General features: G+C 46.7%; 1 protein-coding gene across 6 annotated transcripts in view; it reads right to left on the reverse strand.

The window, feature by feature from the left end:
- Positions 1-1,879: 1,879 nt before the first annotated feature.
- Positions 1,880-13,884, reverse strand: part of LOC105482151 (solute carrier family 39 member 14) — a 57,213-nt gene continuing 45,208 nt past the window's right edge. For 4 of the 6 annotated variants that reach the window (XM_071068508.1, XM_071068510.1, XM_071068509.1 and 1 more), the window contains exons 4-9: positions 12,979-13,148; positions 10,287-10,409; positions 9,229-9,417; positions 8,906-9,113; positions 7,335-7,519; positions 1,880-4,989 (exon numbers count right to left, since the gene is read on the reverse strand). In XM_071068508.1, coding sequence (XP_070924609.1) covers positions 4,843-4,989; positions 7,335-7,519; positions 8,906-9,113; positions 9,229-9,417; positions 10,287-10,409; positions 12,979-13,148 — 1,022 coding nt within the window. In that variant the 3' untranslated portion in view covers positions 1,880-4,842. The remainder of the gene's footprint in view (positions 4,990-7,334; positions 7,520-8,905; positions 9,114-9,228; positions 9,418-10,286; positions 10,410-12,978; positions 13,149-13,884) is intronic. The other 2 variants (XM_071068511.1, XM_071068507.1) reach the window with 2 other exon arrangements.

Genomic DNA, 13,884 nt, shown 5'->3' on the forward strand with positions numbered 1-13,884 from the left:
TTTTAGTAGAGACGGGGTTTCACCATGTTGGCCAGGATGGTCTCAAACTCCTGACCTCAAGTGATCCACCTGCCTTGGCCCCCCAAAGTGCTGGGATTACAGCGGTGAGCCACTGCACCTGGCTCATTTAGTCTTTTCATTCATTCTTTCCATATGGTCAGTGCTGACATCACAGAAAGAAACCAGATACGGCCTCCACCCAGAAGGAATTTGGTATGCAAAGAATAGCAATTACAATGCAAGTCCTGTAACTGAGGTATGCAGAGACAGACTCCTGGAAAGGCAGGAGGGACTGCAGGCAGAAAAGGACTCGAGGTATCAGGAGCTGAAGGGCAGAGTGAATGTCATTTTGACAGCAAATGGCGTAGTAGTGAGGTAATGCAAATTAAATGACCAACACGAGCCACTTCATATATTATTCTTGTTTTAACAAAGGAAGGAGTAACAGGCATTTGGAAATCTCTAATGGAGGTAGTCATAAGATTGAACCAACTTTTTTTTTAAATCTTACTAGTCATTTCTGTTGTTGAAGAAAAACAGATCCCTGACCCTACAACTAAATTGGAAGGAGAATAATTTTAGCATTTTAAGTCTCATTGGCAGAGGACTTTTCCCTGTAAGATATAGAAATGTGGCTGAAACAAACTAAGCACACATTACAAGTTTCAAGTTTATATAAAACAGGGTGATAGAAAAGTCTTCTTGGAAACACCACAATTCTTTGATCATGCAACAGTGAGATCACAGCCTCCGAAAGAGATAAACTAACCGATTTTGGCCAGGCTTGGTGATTTGCGCCTATAATTCCAGACTTTGGGAGGCCAAGAGTTCAAGGCTAGCTTGGGCAACATAGCAAGATGTTTCTATAAAAAAAAAAAAAATTTTAAAATCAGTCAGTCATGGTGGTAGGCACCTCTAGTCCCAGCTACTCAAAAGGTTAAGGTGGTAAGATTGCTTGAGCCTGGTAGTTCAAACTCACTCTCTCTCTTTAGATAGATATAAAACTATATATATAGATACAGAGTTATCTATCTATCTATACAGGAAGATAGATATATCTAGAGAGAGAGAGAGAAACCAATTAGGTTTAAAGTGAGTATAGGCCAGGCACGGTGGCTTATGCCTGTAATCCCAGCATCTTGGGAGGCCGAGGCAGGCTGATCACCTGAAGTCAGGAGTTCTAAGACCAGCCTGGCCAACATGGCACAACCCCGTCTCTACTAAAAATTCAAAAATTAGCTGGGCATGGTACCGCATGCCTGTAGTCCCAGCTACTTAGGAGGCTGAGGAATGAGAATTGCTTGAACCCGGGAAGCGGAGGTTGTAATGAACCGAGATCGTGCCACTGCACTCCAGCCTGGGTGACAGAGTGAGACCCTTTCTCAAAAAAAGAAAAGAGAGTATAAAAGTTTCCTTCTTGGCCTGGCACAATGACTCACGCCTGTAATCCCAAAACTTTGGGAGGCCAAGGTGGGCTGATCACCTGAGGTCAGAAGTTCGAGACCAGCCTGGAGAACATGGTGAAACCCCATCTCTACTAAAAATACAAAATTTAGTCAGGAGTGGTGGCGGGCACCTGTAATCCCAGCTACTATAGGGAGGCTGAGGCAGAAGAATTGCTTGAACCCAGGAGGAGGAGGTTGCAGTTACCCGAGATCACACCACTGCACTCCAGCCTGGGCGACAAGAGCAAAACTCTGTCTCAAAAAAAAAACCCAAAAACCAAAACCCAAAAACCAGCTCCTTCTAAAATCCCAAATGATGATGAACCAGACCTGGTAAAAACAAAACTTTGTGAGACACCATCGCCACCTTGTGTTCAACAGCCTTCATTACATCCACATTTATTGCAAATGATCACACGTGGGATTCTCAACAATTACAGAATATAGCTTTATTTATAGAATCTTACAAATAAAACATTTACAGTCCACATAAGTTAATTTTCCTTTCTAATTTCTTCTCATAACACCTGAGTTATTTTAAAAAAATACTGTGATGGAATTGCAGAACTGTAAAGGGAAATATGAACAATAAAATCCTAACCTCTCTTGCAGAAATCAGACTTTTTTTTGAAGCAGATGCCCAGCATATTGCCATCTCTTTGGAAGAGGACTTACTATAATCAGATCTTACGCTACCCAAACAGGGAAGCCGCCTTTTTAAAACCCAAGGTTAAGGACCAGTGAAGAATCGCTCCCATTTGACACTAGACACAAAATACCTTTGGGGGCAAAGACAGGGGCAAGCTGCGCGCCAGTGGTGAGGTGAGAAGGAGCAGAACCCCTGTCCCTGCCTCACTGTTCCTGCACGTGACATACACTTTCCTTGCTAATTTATTAATAGGAGCTGGTGCATGTGGAAAACAAGGTTGAAGCTGCTAATGCCAGGGGTGAAAAAGTCCTCCCACTGACTTGCTACTCCTTAGACTTCTAATATGTACAAATGCTTGAAACAGCAAATTCAACACCTAAAAATCGAAAGAAATCACCAGTTTTTGGGGCAAAGCTGTTGCCACAATCAGTGGCAACTCAAGTCAGACGATGTGAGCGCACCCCTCCCAAGCTCCGACTAGGACTGACCTCTGCGCCAATGACAGTTTAAAGAGGATTTCCCTTTGAGGCAGCTGTCTATGGAAGGAAATTCCTTAAGGTAATATAGGTGTGCATAAAAAGGGAAAAAAAACCCCTATTTCATATTTCAACTTGTTAAACATTATAGTTTTGAGCTCCTCTCCTAAACTAGAAATCCACTAACTCTATATTCTACTCCAAGACAAAGGGTATTATGTTTAAGGAATGACAGGATCTATTGGGAATGCTAAAATTATAAATTTAATACATCAATGCAAGTTAGGTTAAAGCAAAATCTTCCAGAGTCTTCAACTTTGAGTTATTTTCTGCTAGCTCCTGAAAGCAGCTTGAGAAGAATAAAACAGAAAAGACGAAGAACCATTTTAAAACAACAATAATAATGACAATATAAAAAGTTAGATTCCGACATTCAAGGAATTGGTTCTTTGGTAAAACTGGACCATAATCTTACCAGGAAATCAGTCCTGATATTTAATCTAGAATCTCCATCACTGAAATTCTCCCTCTTCAGCGTATTCTCAAATGTACCGAAGCCAACAGGCAAGATAAAAACAAAACTAAAAAAAAGAATCACCAGCAGTTTTCCTGCTCATGTTCTTTTCAAGAATATTCCTGGTTTGGGAGATGTCTCCCAAGAAGAGAAAACAAAATGGATGCTGCTTGTGATTACTGAGAGTGGACAGTTTTTCTATGTAAGAGAAAAGCTCAGGCATTGGTAGTGAACCAGTACTCCTGTCAGCCATGCACATGAATCAGTTTGCAAACATGGCCCCTGGGCTCCAACTGTGGGCACCACTAAGAAAGGCTTCTGGAGAGACAGGCTCCCCAAAGTGGCTAAAGAATCTCACATTATCAATATGATAATAATAAATCAATTCACCTAGTGAACCTGGAGATGAGCTCCCCTTGAAGCCAGAGCTCGGAGGCAAGGGCTCCACAGTGCCTGAGGCTGGCCGACAGTTTTGCAGACAAGTATCTCCATCCATTTTCTGGAGAGAGTTAGAGCAATTCATATTCAATTCAATACAGGATTCAACTTTTTTGCAAGGAAGCAGTAACCTAGACGGGTCATTGAAAACCCATCTGCAACAGAATCATTAGGCCCGCCATTCAGCAAACATCTGTGATGCCCTAAGTGAAGTTTGTGACCTTATGTTTCAGAGACCCCCTATTAGTCATGCTTTGATTTATGGAAGCAGTAAATCCTAAATTTTGCCTGCACTGATTCCATTTCTGATTATCCTTGTCTAAGTAGAGCATAAATGGCACCCCAGTTCTACAACTCAGCTTGCCACTCTGCAGACGTCTCAACTAGCGGGGAGGATAGTTTGTGCAGTCTCCCCTCTAACACACAGGTCTCAAATGTGCTCAGAATGTGCTTCTAGGGAGGCAGCTACAAAGTCTCTTAGAAGATGGCAGTGGGGAAGAGGAGGTAAAAATCACAGCCAAACCAACTGTTTTCTTGCAGACAGCCTGAGCCTCCATTCTGTCAGTTGTTCACCTGAAAGAGGGGGTCCAGGCAGCCACACCGCCACGTTAGCTCACTTGGACAGCCATGAAACACCAGGTGCTGTTACAAAATCAATACCCAGCATCTCAGTAGGAACAAGTGAGCATCCTGACAAGACACACAACAGCGGTTCGACTTCCTCTCCCATTCAGGATGAACCCTGCCTCGCCTCTCACCCTGCTCCTATGTTCTGACTTCAGGTTCTCTTTGAAAGAAGTAATAGGCAATTAAACAGACTTTGAACAAATGGGAAGGCTTCCTGTCTCCTGTCTCTTCTGTTGGCCAGCTGGAGGTCCAAGGTGCCCAGTGAGAGTCATGGGCCCTACACTATGGAATCAACTCTTGATATTTCTAGCCAAGTTCTAACCACTGGCTCGCTCTAGTTTTGCATTGTTGGGTAAAGGATTCAAAACCTGGCAGCACTGGTTCCAAGAGGAGGCCAAGGTAATCAGAGAAAAATGTCAGGCTTGTCTTGTAAGCTAGATTCAGGTTCCAGAGTCACTGAGAGAAAAGGTGAGAAGAGGGCAAGAGGCACTAGCGAGAGACTGGTTACCAGAGCAGCTTATTCCTAGGATAGAGCATTTTACAAATGGCTGACATTTGAACGCAGGAATACGGTCTGTGTCAGTTTTTCATAGAACGGTCTCTTCCGTGGTGCATTGTGGATGGTGAGTCCTCCGGCTGGCGATCGGGCAGCCCAGGGCCCGACTTCCAGTCCTACAGGCTCTTGGCAGGGCCCTACCCAATCTGGATCTGTCCTGAATACATGGTGAGGACCACCATGATGGTGAATCCAGTCAGGAGGCCCAGGTTCTGGATGACAAACGGAATCAAGATGCTGCCCTTCCTTTCATCCTCTTGACAGACCTCATTCATCTCAGGGAACTGGGAAAGAAGCAAGAAACAACACAGCTGCAATTCCTTGCTTAATCTTGTAAGTCCAGGGCAATTCAGTGATGGAGATATAGATCAGGTTGGTTGACAAAGAAAATTAACAGGGCCGGGTGCAGTGGTTCACCAGATCAGGAGTTCGAGACCAGCCTCACCAACATGGTGAAACCCTGTCTCTACTAAAAATATAAAAATTAGCTGGGCGTGGTGGCGCAGGCCTGCAGTCCCAGCTACTTGGGAGGCTGAGGCAGGAGAATTGCTTGAACCCAGAAGACAGAGGCTGTAGTGAGTGGAGATCACGCCACTGCATTCTTGCCTGGGCAACAGAGCGAGACTCCGTCTCAAAAACAAAACAAAACAAAACAAAACAAAAAAAAGAAAATTAACAATAGCAGGTACCACGTCTTTACAACTATCTAGGTAAAACAAAGTACTCAACCTGTATGTGGCTCTGGATGAGTTTAGAGGCTGGCTAAAAATAAATATACTCTGATAAAAAAAAATAAACTTTTTATTATAGACTCCCCCCCACCCTGTTTTTGAGACAGGGTCTTGCTCTGTTGCCCAGGCTCGAGTGCAGTGGTGCGATCATAGCTCACTGCAGCCTCGAACTCCTGGGCTCGAGCAATCGTCCCACGTCAGCCTCCTGAGTAGCTCCACAGGTGTCTGCCACCATGCCTGGCCTTATTGTGGACTTTAAATACTTGAAGAGGTCTTTTTGTTACCAAGATGTTATTAACAGGCTAGACACAGTGGCTCACACCTATAATCCCAGCACTTTAAGAGGCTGAGATGGGAGGATCCCTTGAGGCCAGAAGTTCAAGACCAGCCTAGGCAACATAGAGACCCCATTCTATAAAAGTTCAAAAAATTAGCTGGGCATGGTGGCTGGAGCCTGTAGTCCTAGCTGCTTGGGAGACGGAGGGAGGAGGATCACTTCAGCTCTGGAGTTCAAGGTTGCAGTGACCTATGGTCATGCGACTGTGCTCCAGGCTGGGTGAGTGACGCTCTGTCTAAAAAAAAATTAGGCTGGGCACAGTGGCTCACATCTGTAATCCCAGTACTTTGGGAGGCCGAGGCGGGCAGATCACAAGGTCAGGAGATCGAGACCATCCTGGCTAACACAGTGAAACCCCGTCTCTACTAAAAATACAAAAAATCAGCTGGGCGTGGTGGCGGGCACCTGTAGTCCCAGCTACTCGGGAGGCTGAGTCAGGAGAATGGCGTGAACCTGGGAGGCAGAGCTTGCAGTGAGCCAAGATTACGCCACGGTACTCCAGCCTGGGTGACAGAGCGAGACTCCATTTCAAAAAAAAAAAAAAATTAAAAATTAAAGAAAAAGACATGCCCAATGCATTGAGATAAAAAAAGAAACAAACCAAAGTATTGCCATTATTGTTTCAGGGGCAGTTTTCTTTCCTTCCTTCTGTCTCTTATCTATACACAGCTATTCCATAATAAGTAATAAAGGCCATAGATTGATTATCATCATTTTCTTTAATGACATATGCAAACAAAAACATAAACTTTTCCTCCTTTAAAATCTAATGCCCTCTTAAAAACCACTGAATGGCAGGTACACCTTAAACAGACAAACTCTGTGGTGTGTGAAAGAAAGCTAAGAAAGCTGTTATTAAAAACAAACTATCAGCCATGTGCAGTGGTTCATGCCTGTAATCCCAGCACTTTGGGGAGGCCGAGGCGGGTGGATCACCTAAGGTTGGGAGTTCAAGACTAGCCTGGACAATATGGTGAAACCCCATCTCTATTAAAAATACAACAATTAGCCAGGCGTGGTGGCGCACGTCTATAATCCCAGCTACTCAGGAGGCTGAGGCAGGCGAATCACTTGAACCCAGGAGGCAGAGGTTGCAGTGAGCTGAGATCACACCACTGCACTCCAGCCTGGGAGACAGAGTGAGACTCCGTCTCAAAAAATAAAAATAGGCCGGGCGCGGTGGCTCAAGCCTGTAATCCCAGCACTTTGGGAGGCCAAGACGGGCGGATCACGAGGTCAGGAGATCGAGACCATCCTGGCTAACACGGTGAAACCCCGTCTCTACTAAAAATACAAAAAACTAGCCGGGCGAGGTGGCGGGCGCCTGTAGTCCCAGCTACTCCGGAGGCTGAGGCAGGAGAATGGCGTGAACCCGGGAGGCGGAGCTTGCAGTGAGCTGAGATCCGGCCACTGCACTCCAGCCTGAGCGACAAAGCGAGACTCCGTCTCAAAAAAAAATAATAATAAATAAAATAAAATAAAATAAAAATAAAAATAAAAAAACTACCTACCTAACGCCCCCATAGTTGCCCTCCCATCCAATGAACTGTGGAATACTTACCATATCAGCCAGAGAAATATACAAGAACATTCCTCCAGCCAGCGCAAAAATCCAGTTGGCAGAGAAGTGGCTGCCGGCCAGGATGCCAAAGGCCAGACCCAGGTAGCAGCAGCAGGCAGAAAGGAAGTTGAAGAAGAGAGCCTGTTGGATGCTCATCCCAGCGTTGAGCAGGATGACAAAGTCTCCTACAGCAGGGAGAACGAAAAGGGGAGGGACGATGAAAGAAGAGTCAGATGGACATGGTGACACACACTTGTCATCCCAGCTACTCGGGAGGCTCAGGTGGGAGGATCGCTTGAGCTCAGGAGTTTGACTCCAGCCTGGCAACAGAGCGAGAGCCAGTCATACAAGGTCTTGGGAGACAGCGTGCACTGATGACATCAGACTGCTAAAAGTGTGGGTGAAAAAAATCAAGACAGCCCTAGACTCAAGACTGAGGGAACAAGACAGGCCCTTGAACTTTCTGTTCAAGACCTGTCTCCATTTGCCAAACTGGCCGTATACCCAGCCTAGAGGCTGAAAATCTTTCCCAGGATTTTAAAAATAGATGACCAGCTGGCACTGGCCTCCTCATTTCTCTCTGGATTCATGGTGAAACAGAAGGAACCCCCTTCCTCACGACTACCATGGAAACAAAATCAAGACTGCGAGAAATGAAGTGTCGAGACTGCGAGAAGTTAAGTGATTTGCCCAAAGTCACAAGTCAATATATGGCAAAGCCAGAACTTGACCCTAAGTTGTCCCTAAAGCCTCTGGAGTAATTACTGGCTTTTTATACTCTCCCTCTGATCAAACTAAGCCCCTCCTACCCCCTGGTTCATCCACCTGCCAGGCACCTGAGCTTTTGGAAGATTAACAGGCTAGAAGAGAGAGCCTTTACTCAGTGCTCAGAATAGCACCTGGCACATGGGAAGTCCCTCTCACCCTTTGCTTTCCTTTAATCCTCACTATCATTCTAAACCCACCTCCCGTGTTCAATTCTTATTAACCCCACTGTATATGTGAGAACTGAGCCACTGCATACGGGGCTAACAGGAAACAAACACCCCTATAAAAACCCCATCATTTTAAATTATCTATTTAATTGTTAAGAAATGGTGATTAGGCCAGGTGCGGTGGCTCATGCCTGTAATCCCAGCACTTTGGGAGGCGGAGGTGGGTGGATCACGAGGTCAGGAGCTCAAGACCAGCCTGGCCAACACAGTGAAACCCCATCTCTACTAAAAATACAAAAAAAAAAAAAAAAAATTAGCCAGGCGTGGTGGCGGGTGCCTGTAATCCCAGCTACTTGGGAGGCTGAGGCAGGAGAATCGCTTGAACCCGGGAGGTGGAGCTTGCAGTGAGCAGAGATCGTGCCACTGCACTCCAGCCTGGGTGACAGTGCGACACTCCGTCTCAAAAAAAAAAAAAAAAAGAAACAGTGATTAGGGTCCATGAAGCTTTGGGAGCATGTTAATCAGCTACAATAAGCACTGTGAAGACAGGGAGACGGGAGCAAGGAACCGGCCACAGGAAGGGGGCCTGTACCACCACCCGAGGGAGCACCAGTGGAACGGGGGACGCACACTTACCCAGCTCATGTGGGAACTCCTCACAGAGGATGGCCACCGAGGTGCTGATGCCTTGGAAAACCGACACAGTGAAGGAAGCACCAATGGCCAGGCCATCGATGAAATTGTGGAGGCCATCGCTCAGAGTGATCATCCAGGCCAGAGTGCCGATGTCAGAGTAGCGGACACCTTTCAGCCAGTAGCAAGCACTCTGGGAAGCCTGCAGGTCCTAGGAGAAAGCACACCCACGGGGCCCGCAGAGTCAAAGGCTGGACCGCGTGCCCTCAAGGTAAGCCTGACTCGACCTCTTAGAGGCTCCACCAAGCAGCTGGTGGCCCACTGACCTGCACAGACAGCGAGCCCACAATGACCTTCTCGTCCACCACGGGCGCCTTGCCGTCCAGCTCGCTGTTGCAGTGCTGAGGAATCATGTGGTCCAGGTCCCCGTTCTGCAGCTTCTCCATCACCCCCTCTTCCTGGTCCTTCTTGGAGGGAAGTGTCTCAGAGGCATAATGGCTGTGTCCGTGATGATGCTGGAGGGGTGACAGGGAGGAATCAGCATGACATTCACCAAAACCACAAACCTGACTGAGCACATGCTCCAAGGAGGCGCTTCACACACTGGAAGACCTCAGCCCGACCATCAAAGAGGACACAAGCAGGTCACGCGCCCAGAAACGTAGCAAAAGCTGTTATATAAAGCCATGGTTGGGCACGGTGGCTCACACCTGTAATCCCAGCACAGTGGGAGGCCGAGGTGGGAGGACTGCTTGAGCTGAGGAGTTTGAGAGCAGCCTGGGCAACGAAGCGAGACCCTGTTTCTAATATCTATATATAAAGCCGCACCGAGTGCGAGGGACCTGGTGTCAGACAGATGTCAAAGCTGCCTCCTTGGGGTACATGCTTATTCCAGCAAGGCAGCCACTGCTCAAATATTTAGAGCTCCTCTTTTGCAATGGCTAATCTCACTCAATTCGGCAGCTATTTAGGGAATAACTGCGTGCCAGCCACTAAAGATATCTTTTTGAAACTGTACTATAATAGTCCTGTTTCTCTGCAGCCTCATACTTCATACAGAATGAATGCATGTTATCAAGCTCTTCTCCCCATCCTGTAAAGCTACCAATATATTAAGAAAATCATCTAGAACAAAACAAAGGCGATAAACTACTGCTTAGTAGAAGGCACCCTGGCCAGATCTAGTTTCTGGTCTGGCCTCACTTCTGGCCAAATACCCTCAGGAGGGGAAATGGGATTGTCTCCTCAAGAAATTCGAGTTTCATGAAATTGGTGATATTGGGCTAAGACCGTCACCACCACCACCACCACCACAATACATCGACATTTTTTGAGATGGGTGCTTTCCCTAGAAGAGCTTTCTTCAGCAACAGTTGAGCCTCACCTCATTTTTCTGCTTAAGAAGAATCTTCAAGATCTTCTCTGTGAAAAAGAAAAGATAAAAGCCCCCAAACACCACGGCAGACTTGGAGACATAATAATCTTCCAGAGGGTTGAAACCAAAAGCCTGTGGACCCAGGAAAAGAAAATGAGTTTTAAAGAAAATAAAGCATCTTTACTGGTCCCCCTCTTTACTGGTCTTATCTCTTAACTACTTCCTTGACTCTAGGAAAGGAGAGAGGCATACTGGAGTAACTCTGCCATCTACCCATCCTCTTTCCAGCAAAAACCTAGTCCTTGGTGTTTCCCTGATGTGACAACACTAAACCTGCCAGGTTGTTCTCAAGCTTATTTGCTGATGCAAATGACTGATCATCTGTAGAATTTTAATCCCAGAAAGAGAAATCTCCAATATGGTTTTCCACTTTTGATTTCTCTTGGTGCTTGGCTATGAAGGCATTCACTGCCAGCAGATTTCATACTGAAGGAGCAGACACTTGTATTTATTTTCATCTTATCTAGTGTTCCTGGCTGACCTGCCTGTAAACAAAAAAGGAGATGGTGTAATTATACTTTCTAAAACAGGAAACCCATTTCCCAGTTAAATAATAAGAACTGCAGCATCTTCCTGACCGCAGACTCCCCCGTGACCACAGAACCAAGAAAGCGGACTGTGTTATTGCGAGCGTCAATTTTTGGGTTTTGTTTTGAGTCCTTTCTGAAATTGTCACTTATCAAAGAGGGAGGGGAGAATCCACTGGGAAGAGGACAGAAGGAGAAATCAAGAGAATTCTGTCCTAGGTTACGCTCCTGATTTATGGTGGGTTCTTGTGAATATGTTTAATGGCCTGCCCGGGCACGGTGGCTCGTGCACTTTAGAGGACTGAGGTGGGTGGATCACTTGAGGCCAGGAGTTTTGAGGTCAACCTGGCCAACATGGCGAAACCCCATCTCTACTAAAAAAGTGCAAAAATTACCTGGGCCTGGTGGTGTACTTATAATCCCAGCTACTAGGGAGGCTGAGGCAGGAGAAAGGCTTGAACCCAGAAAGCAGAGATCACAGTGAGCCGAGATCGCACCACTGCACTCCAGCCTGGGTGACAGAGTGAGACTCTGTCTCAAAAACAAAAACAAAAAGTATATAACGACTTGCTCCTATTTTATTTTTAAAAAATTTTGTGGGTACATGGGAGGTATATATATTTACAGAGCTGTTCCTCTGTTTTCTGATCGGAAACGGGCCTTGAACAAACTCCAGCCCTCTCATGAATTGGTCCAAAATAAAAGTTGATCCCAACTTCAAGGAACTCTGGGCTGTTTGTTGCCTTTCTGTTTTAAAGAGGCCAAATCCAGTCATTACCCTCCAGGGAAACAACACTTTATGTTTACTTTCCAGGGGAGTCAAATCATCTTGGGGGAAAAGTGAAGTGAAAACAGGCAACTAACACCTCGCTCAAAAAGCCACAAAGGATGGTGAATGCAGAACCACAAGCTGAGCTTCAGAAATCCCAAAAGCTGGGTTCTCGGCTCAGGGATACGCACTCTGGTGCAGGTCAGATTCCAATGGGGTGAAACGTTACTTGTTTATCGATGCCATGGATTTAATCTAAGGATCCACTAGGAGGGAGCCAACTGACATTTTACAAAACACCAAGTGTTGTAAGAGGCACATGCAGTCATCTCTGCTTCAACTGAGGTGCTGTCCAGGCTTGCGAGACCACCCACAGGGAGACATCCTGTGCTTATTGTAATTAATGGGTCTGCTGAGGGGATTACACCAAATTAGATGAACCATCAGTGCCTTCTTTTGTGGCAAGTTTTCTCATGAACTTATTAGGCAAAGGTACCGTCAAGGTATATAAAACCAGACAGTGTTTGACTTGCATTGCCTTTGCCCCAAAACTCTCTATGGACAATCTTTTTACTGAGACCTATGGGTTCTGATGATATAGGGGTTGGTTTGTTTTGAGACAGAGTCTTACTCTGTCACCCAGGCTGGAGTGCAGTGGTGTGATCTCGGGTCACTGCAACCTCCATCTCCTGGGTTCAAGTGATTCTTGTGCCTCCCGAATAGCTGGGATTACAGGTGTGCGCCACCATGCCTGGCTAATTTGTGTATTTTTAGTACAGACGGGGTTTCACCATGTTGGCCAGGCTGGTCTTGAACTCCTGACCTCAAATGATCCACCTGCCTCAGCCTCCCAAAGTGCTGAGGAAATAGGCGTGAGCCACTGCGCCCGGCTGATGATGTGTTTTAAACTTCTCTGTACCCAACGCCTCAATCTGAGCACCATAACTGAGCCAGAGTGAGCTCGCTACACTGCATCTTTTCACTCCGCACCAGACTGCACTTTCCGCACCAGGCACTCAGTGCTGCCCACAACACTCGTTCCACCCTCACAGCATCGTCCTGAGGCCGCTCTATTGCTCTCCCCATTTCACATCTGAAGAAACAGAGGCACTGTGAGGTCAGTGGCATGTCTAGAGTTACAGAACCTACTGATAGCAGAGCTGAGATTTGAACCCAGCTCTTCAGCCTATGCTAGGATGCCTCTCCTAGCTCACGCCTAAGTTCTAGCTTCACTTTCCAAAAGGAAAGGGCCTCCAGGTGCCCTCTCTAGGCCTTCCATCCAAACGGAGGTCCTCCCACTGTGCCCGCCGGCGTGCTCCGGGGTGAAGGCCCTGGCTTGCCATACCTCCGGAATGAGCTGGAAGAGGGCGTTGGAGTAGAGGGTTCCAATCGCCAGAGCTATGAAGTAGAGCAGCAGCCTCTTGTAAAAGGTCTTCTTCATGAAGGGCACCACGCTGGCCCCCAGGAGGGAGCAGAGGGAGATGACGGTCACACAGAGGAGACCATATCCCCACACTGCCATGCGGAGGGAGGGCCAGCCCCACCCAGGGCAGGGAGAGAAGGCACGCGCCCCATTGCACAGCAACCACCATTTAGGGGGAAGAAGGTGGAGCAGATAAGGAGGTCGCAAGGAAAAGTTTGGTGGATATGAAAGGAACAAAAAAGAAAAATCAGAGAGAGACAAGTAGGGAGGGAGAGAGAAATAGAAAATTTGTTAGTGATTCAAATCTGATGAAATTTCCTTCAACCAGTTCAGAAGAAAGAGGAATTCAAGGTGGCCTTGGAATCCTGTGACTTCTGCCCCTGTGGCCTGGTGGCCCCAAATCATTCCTGCCAGTGGTGTGACTGGCAGGGCAGGGTGCTGCCTTGTCACACACCCGAGGTGTGCCCAGGCCTATCACAGAGGCTGTCTAGGACAGACTTTGGACTCGAGGGCTCTCTTTATAAGACATACAGGCATGTGGAAAGAGGCTGATCACTGTGCTGCTGCGTTTGCTTCTGCATGTCCATTTCATATAGCGCAGGGTCAGGTGACACCATGACCACATGGTTTGCTTTGTGCGAGATACAACCAAGCCAGATGTGCAGCGCAGAAGGGATGGAGAACGATTAATGAATGCCCAGAGCCCATAAAATTCAGTGTCTTAACCTATCAACTTCTTTGCTCATTTCCATGTGCTCTGAGAGGGGTTCCAACATAGAGAACAGAGTTCCAGGAACACCTTGTCACAAAAATATTTCCTTGAACATT

Source organism: Macaca nemestrina, chromosome 8 (genome assembly GCF_043159975.1).
Source record: "Macaca nemestrina isolate mMacNem1 chromosome 8, mMacNem.hap1, whole genome shotgun sequence".
In the NCBI taxonomy this organism is placed as follows: Eukaryota; Metazoa; Chordata; class Mammalia; order Primates; family Cercopithecidae; genus Macaca; species Macaca nemestrina.